The sequence below is a fragment of the Colobus angolensis genome, unplaced genomic scaffold, assembly GCF_000951035.1.
Source record: "Colobus angolensis palliatus isolate OR3802 unplaced genomic scaffold, Cang.pa_1.0 Scaffold115, whole genome shotgun sequence".
NCBI lineage: Eukaryota > Metazoa > Chordata > Mammalia > Primates > Cercopithecidae > Colobus > Colobus angolensis.
Genome location: NW_012112586.1, coordinates 791,811 through 798,318, shown reverse-complemented (window position 1 = coordinate 798,318; position 6,508 = coordinate 791,811). Strand labels below are relative to the sequence as shown.

Here is a 6,508-nt window from a genome sequence, read left to right as displayed (position 1 = left end):
GGGGGCGGGCGTGGGGCGGGGACACGCAGCAGGCACACGCAGACACACGCTCGCACGCACACCAGCCCAGGAGGAGGTGGGGGGCCGGCGGCACCTCTCTGTCATCCGTCCGTCTGTCCGGTCCCCAGCGTGCCCTCTGGTGTCCCCACCCCAAGCCGTGCCATGAGGTCCCCACTCTGGGCCGTGTTCCTGGACTTAGGCAGGCACCCCGTGCCCACGTGCATGGGACACCCTCACACCTGCACTAGATCCCAGTGCCAGGGCTGGAGGCCCAGACAGGCCTGAGGGACACAGGGACCAGGACTCAGGGTGCCTCCCATGTCCCCCGACCCGGAGGCCCGGTCTGAGCAGGGAGCTGCTGGGGGCTCGAGTCCCCTCCACTCTCTCGAGTTTTATTTGGAAACTGGCCGGTTTGTCAGTTACCGGGTGTGTCCCCAGCGCGGCCCAGCACCCAGGGCTTCATGCCCTAGGCCTCAGCCGGGCACACAGACTGCCCAAGTGACCCCAGTTCCCACCCCATGCAAGGGGAGACTTAGAATGGATGGGCCGCCCTGGCCTGAGACTGAGTTCAGAGCCGTGGGGCTGGCGCTCTAGAGGAACCTGGGACGGCTGGCCGCAGCCGCCAGCCTCGGGAAGCACAGCGCCGTCCTGTCACTGCCCAGCCCGGCCAGGTGGGCGGGGGCCGGGGCCCAGCGAGGGTGTCGTGTGTGCCGGGCCTCACCTTCCCCTCCTTCCCTTCCAGTTTGACAAGTACGCGCCCAAGCTGGACAGCCCCTACTTCCGACATTCCAGCGTGAGTGTGAGTGTCCCCAAGGGGCCCGGCCTGTGTCGCTGTGCACGCAGGCCCTGGCTACGGGCGGGCAGGTGGGGCTGTGGGTGGATGGGGCTGTACCTCGGCTGGCCTTGCCCCTGCTGCGTTGGTCCCTACCTCCTGGTTACAGGCAGAAGGTGAGGTGGGGACTTGGGCCCCCCACTCCATCCGCTCTGCTTCTCTTACAGTTCTTCCCGTCCTTCCCTCCTGCCATCCCGGGACTGCCCAGCCTGCTCCCACACCCCGGCCCCTTCGGCTCCCTGCAGGGTGCTTTTCAGCCCAAGGTACCGCTGCCCCTGGCAGGTGGGGCAGGCACAGTGGGGGGATTTTGGAGGGAGTGCATGACAATCTCCCCAAACTCTCTGCCCACAACCACCCCCACTTCCCTCCCTTGTACCTGTCATCATCTCGGTGCTGGCATGAGCAGCCCTGGCTAGGGTGGGGGGCCCTGCGGTCTGTGTGTGGTCACCGTGGGAGGAGCAGGGGGTCTGACCTGGGGGCAGCCCTGGGAGGTGGTGGGACCGTGCAGAGGGCACACTGTGGAAGCCTTCTAGTCCTTGGCAGGAGGCCCCAGTGTGGACGGCAGCCTCACAGGCTGTCCACACCACAAGGAACTTGGTTCTCACAGGGCCATCCACACCACAGGGAACCCAGGCCTTATGGGGCCGCCCGCACCACAGGGGACCCAGGCCTTATGGGACTATCCACACCACAGGGGACCTGGGCCTTATGGGACTATCCACACCGCAGGGGACCCGGGCCTTACGGGACTATCCACACCGCAGGGGACCCAAGCCTTATGGGACCGTCCACACCGCAGGGGACCTGGGTCTTATGGGACCGTCCATACCGCAGGGGACCCAGGCCTTATGGGACTATCCACACTGCAGGGGACCCGGGCCTTATGGGACTATCCACACCGCAGGGGACCCGGGCCTTATGGGACCGTCCGCACCACAGGGGACCCAGGCCTTATGGGACCGTCCGCACCTCAGGAGGTTGTCTGCCACCTCAGCCAGGGGAGAAGGAACCCTGTGACCCTCCTCACTGTCCCCGGCCTTGTGCTATAACCCCACCCTCCACGGAGTGGCACACACCTCAGTCCTGAAGCCTCCTCAGCTGTGGGCCTTGGGTTCTGAAGACGGGGCCTGGGCCATCCCCGGTAGCTGCCAAGCCCTTCACCTCATAGGACCCTGCAGCCCCCAACTCATTGCCCATAGTGCCCTGAAGGCCCCAGCACGCATACTTGGGCTCACCTGGGGCACCACCCACCTCGTGGACGGGCAGATAGCGCTTCTGAGGACCAGGCACCCCTGGGCACCAGAGGGTCTTGGGCCCCCAGACCCCGTGGTTGAGGAATTCAGAGGAATGGAGAAGGGGGCATGCATGTGGTTCACCCGCAGATGTCGAGCAGGGACCCCCAGACTGGGACTCTTGGGGGCACTGCCCTGAGCCCAGACAGCCAGGACACTGAGGCCCTGAGTCTGGGAGGGAAGGAACCTGTCGCGGCCTCACCCTGAGCACAGCTGCTCCTGGGCAGGGCAGTAGCCCAGAGGGAAGGGGTACTTGAGCCAGTTTGGGCAGGAAAGGAGTGTGGTGTGACGGCCAGTGTTTGCTTTGGGACCTCCTTTTCCCTGGCATCCCTAGTGGGAAACGACTGTCTTCCCTTGGCCCATCCAGGCTCACAGCAGCTTCTCCTGGGCTGGAGACTAGGTTGGCACCACTCCTGTCCGGGTGGGGCTGACTCGGCTCCCGGGGAGGGTCACCCACCTTCTCTGGCAAGAGCACCTTCTTCCCACCTTTGCAGAAACTGGCGGGCTAAAGGTGTGGTGGTCCTGTGAGGGAGGGCAGGCTGCCCCTGGGTAATAGCGTGCGGGGCCCCACAGCAAGGCAAAGCAGGGCACAGGCCCATGCCAGACCCAGGAAGCCCTGAGGTGTCCTCCTGCCTGGGCTGCCCCACGCGCACACAAGCTCTCTCTCTCTTTCTCCCCTCAGACTTCAAACCCCATTGAGGTGGCCCGCCGGGCTGGTGCGGTTCACACACTCCTGCAGAAAGCGCCTGGGGTAGGTGTCAGTGGGCACCCATCCCCACCCCCGTGATGGCCTGCCCTGGTCCGGCCCTGGGTGGGCTGGTGGCCACAGCAAAGGGGCCGTGTCCCCTGCACCCCCAGGACTCGGCCTCCTGAGGGGCCTGGACGTTCTAACACTCCTTTCCTGTCTCCACAGGTGTCTGACCCGTACCGGGCGGTGGTCAAGGTGAGTGTGCGTTGGGAAGGCCTGTGGCAGGGGAAGACTCTGGTGCCTCCGGGGTGGCCTCGGGGGGCCCGTGACAACAAGAGTCTGCAGAAGACATGGGTGGGGGTGGCGCCAGCCCCACTGAGTGCTTCCGTCCTCTCTCAGAAGCCAGGGAGGTGGTGTGCCGTGCACGTGCAGATCGCCTGGCAGATCTACCGCCACCAGCAGAAGATGAAGGTGAGACCACTTGGGCTGGTGTGGGGTGCTTGTGGACCCCCTGTCTCCAGCCTGGTTGGGCCCTGGAAGGCCAGGCGTGAGGCAAGTGTGTGCACACGCATGTGCACGGGTGTGATCCTCACGCATGAGCTGCCTCCCCCTTCGTCTGGGCGCTGGGCTCTTACTCTAAGCAGGTCAGCGAGGCCACGAGGCAGTGCTGGGTGCCCGGGTGCTGCAAGGCCCTCCCCTTGGCGAGGCGTGCCGGCTGGGTCATAGGGAGCAGAGCAGGGGCACGGGGTGCCGCACCAGTTCCCCACGTCACTGGGGTGCCTCTAGGGTCCTCTGTACCGCCCCCTCTCCCTGCAGCGATTGAGTGCCTGCTGTATTCCTCAGTCTTCAGCAGTGACCTAGGTGGACCTGGGCGCTCACAACTGATGTGCACTTGGAAGGCTGAGGAAGGAGGGCCCCGTGGGCAGCTTGGTGCAGGTCCTATCAGGCTAGGAGCCCTGGGGGCGGGATAGAGTCCTGGGAGGCCAGGACAGTGGGACTGTGGCCTCAACCCCATGGGACCCTGTGCCTCTTCTGTCCCTGTGCTGTTCTCGATGACACACATGACCTGCACACACAACTCTTAAAAATCGTTGCGTCCTAAATGCCCTTTGGGAGAGGTATCAGCAGGATGGGACTCAGAGCAGAATGCTGGTTTTTTTTGAGATGGAGTCTGGCTCTGTTGCCCAGGCTGGAGTGAGTGGTGTGATCTCGGCCCACAGCAAGCTCCACCTCCCGGGTTCACGCCATTCTCCTGCCTCAGTCTCCTGAGTAGCTGGAACTACAGGCGCCCGCCGCCACGCCCAGCTAATTTTTTGTATTTTTAGTAGAGATGGAGTTTCACTGTGTTAGCCAGGATGGTCTCGATCTCCTGACCTCATGATCCGCCCACCTCAGCCTCCCAAAGTGCTGGGATTATAGGCGTGAGCCACCGCGCCTGGCCTTAACTTTTAAAAGAATCTAAAAACAGAAAAAGTAAGTTATTTTCCATGACCACATAACATGCCAGCTGAGATGTGCTAAGTACATACATAGTTCAGAGGACGTGAGCCCTCCCGTTCACCTTTTTTGCTGATGACGGTAACATTTCCGTCATTCTGAGTTGGAGAATACAACCTTGAAATTCATCCCACCTGCTCTCCTTTCTGAACTGACTCACACCCAGTCCCTGCGACCCCCCAGGCCTGGGCTTCCCGTGGTCGGGGCTGGTCGCCGGGCAGGCAGCCCTCACACGCTCTATCCTCCCAGGAGATGCAGCTGGACCCCCACAAGCTGGAGGTGGGTGCCAAGCTGGACCTGTTCGGCAGACCGCCCGCCCCGGGCGTGTTTGCTGGCTTCCACTACCCACAGGACCTGGCCCGGCCCCTCTTCCCCAGCACAGGTGAGAGATGGAATCGGGGGCCGGGTGGGGGACACACAAACCTGCTCCTGCCCGGCCGAGCCTGCCTTCCTGTGCCAGGAGTGAGAACGTTCTCTGGACCTCAGCACCAGTTTTTGCTTTTTGATGCTCACCACTTACTCAGGTCAAAGCCTGGCAACTCCCTCACCTCACCTCTCCTCCCCACCAAGTCCTGCCCAGTGTGTCCTGGGGGCCATCAGCCCACGCACGCAGCTCTGAGGCGGCTGGTCCTGGCCACTCCTCCTCTCTGAGGCTCCCTGTTCTGGCCCCACCAGAGGCAAAGGAGTGGCAGGGACCCAGGCCCTCGCGAGGCTACCCCCTTCTGTCTCCCAGCCCCCGCCGTCCCAGGCCCTCGCGAGGCTACCCCTTTCTGTCTCCCAGCCCCCGCTGACCCAGGCCCTTGCGGGGCTACCCCTTCTGTCTCCAGCCCCCGCTGTCCCGGGAGGAGTTTGGCCTCTCGCTGAACAGCAGGAAGCTGCTCCCGAGGCCGGGCTGGGCCCACACCCCAGTGCCCCTTCCTGATGTGCACGGCTGCTCTGGGGGTCCCAGGACCAGCCCAGCTCCGGTGGTTTCCTAGGGAGGGTCCCAGGACTTGGCCTGTACTGTTCTCAGTGTTACGGCCCAGGTTGGGGTCTGCCGGGAGCAGCGAGGACCTCCCTGCCCTTCGGAGTCACCCGCTCCCGAATCACCCCCTCCCCCGGCAATGCAATGTGACCACACGCCAGTGTCCTCCAGGCACGCAGAGGCACCCAGGCTCTGGGGTGCTGGTCCATGGGCACCACTGCCTGGCACAAGTCCACATTCCAGGCCCCCAGGAGGAAAGTGTGGGACGGACACAGTCTGGGCGCCCAGTGGCCGGCTGAGGGCCAGCCGTGTGTACAGACCTTTCCAAAGATGGTGTCTCAGCCTGTGCGGTACACACCTTTCTACACATACACAGTTACACACAGTTCCACATACACATCCATGCATGTGCACACACGTGAAGCATGCACATCCACATACAGCTGACCCTTGAACCACAGAGAGGCTGGGTCACTCCCCACCACACAGTTGAAAATCCAGGTATAACTTTGACTCCCCCACAACTTAACTCAGCCTACGGTTGACAGGAATTCTTACGATGGCATGAACACTTGCTGAACGCCTGTTTTGTGTGTTACATGTATGATGGACTGTATTATTACAGTAACATCCACCAGGCGTGGTGGGCGCCTGTGGTCCCAGCTACTCAGGAGGCTGAGGCGGGAGGGTTACTTGAGCCCAGGAGGTCCAGGTTGCAGTGAGCCGTGATTGTGCCACTGCTCTCCAGCCTGGGCAACAGAACAAGACCCTGTCACAAAAAAAAAAAAAAAATCATAGGGAAGAGTAAAGATATTTGCTGTTCACTGCGTGGAAGTGGATTATCCTAAAGGTCTTCATCCTCGTCCTCACGCTAAGTGTGGCTGAGGAGGAGGAGGGACTGGTCTTGCTGTCTCAGGTGGCAGGGGTGGAAGAAAATCCGTGTCTAAGTGGACCCGCACAGTTCAAACCCGTATTGTTCAAGGGTCAGCTACATGCACACGCACAGGCACGTACACGCACACGTACACACACAGGAACGTACACGCACAGGCACATGTACACGCACAGGCACACACGTACATGCACATATACATGCACACGTACGCACACAGGCACACGTACATGTACACACAGGCACACACGTACATGCACAGGCACACTTACGCACACAAGTACATGTACACACAGGCACACACGTACACGCACAGGCACAGGCACACACGCACACAGGCACA

General features: G+C 62.2%; 1 protein-coding gene across 1 annotated transcript in view; it reads left to right on the top strand.

Annotated features, from left to right (window-relative positions):
* FBRSL1 (fibrosin-like 1) overlaps positions 1-6,508 on the top strand; it is a gene marked incomplete at both ends in the record, with an annotated part of 97,681 nt that overhangs the window by 85,320 nt on the left and 5,853 nt on the right. The window contains 4 exons of the mRNA XM_011961359.1: positions 723-799; positions 1,000-1,095; positions 3,038-3,283; positions 4,559-4,691. Of these exons, the coding sequence (XP_011816749.1) occupies positions 723-799; positions 1,000-1,095; positions 3,038-3,283; positions 4,559-4,691 (552 nt within the window). The remainder of the gene's footprint in view (positions 1-722; positions 800-999; positions 1,096-3,037; positions 3,284-4,558; positions 4,692-6,508) is intronic.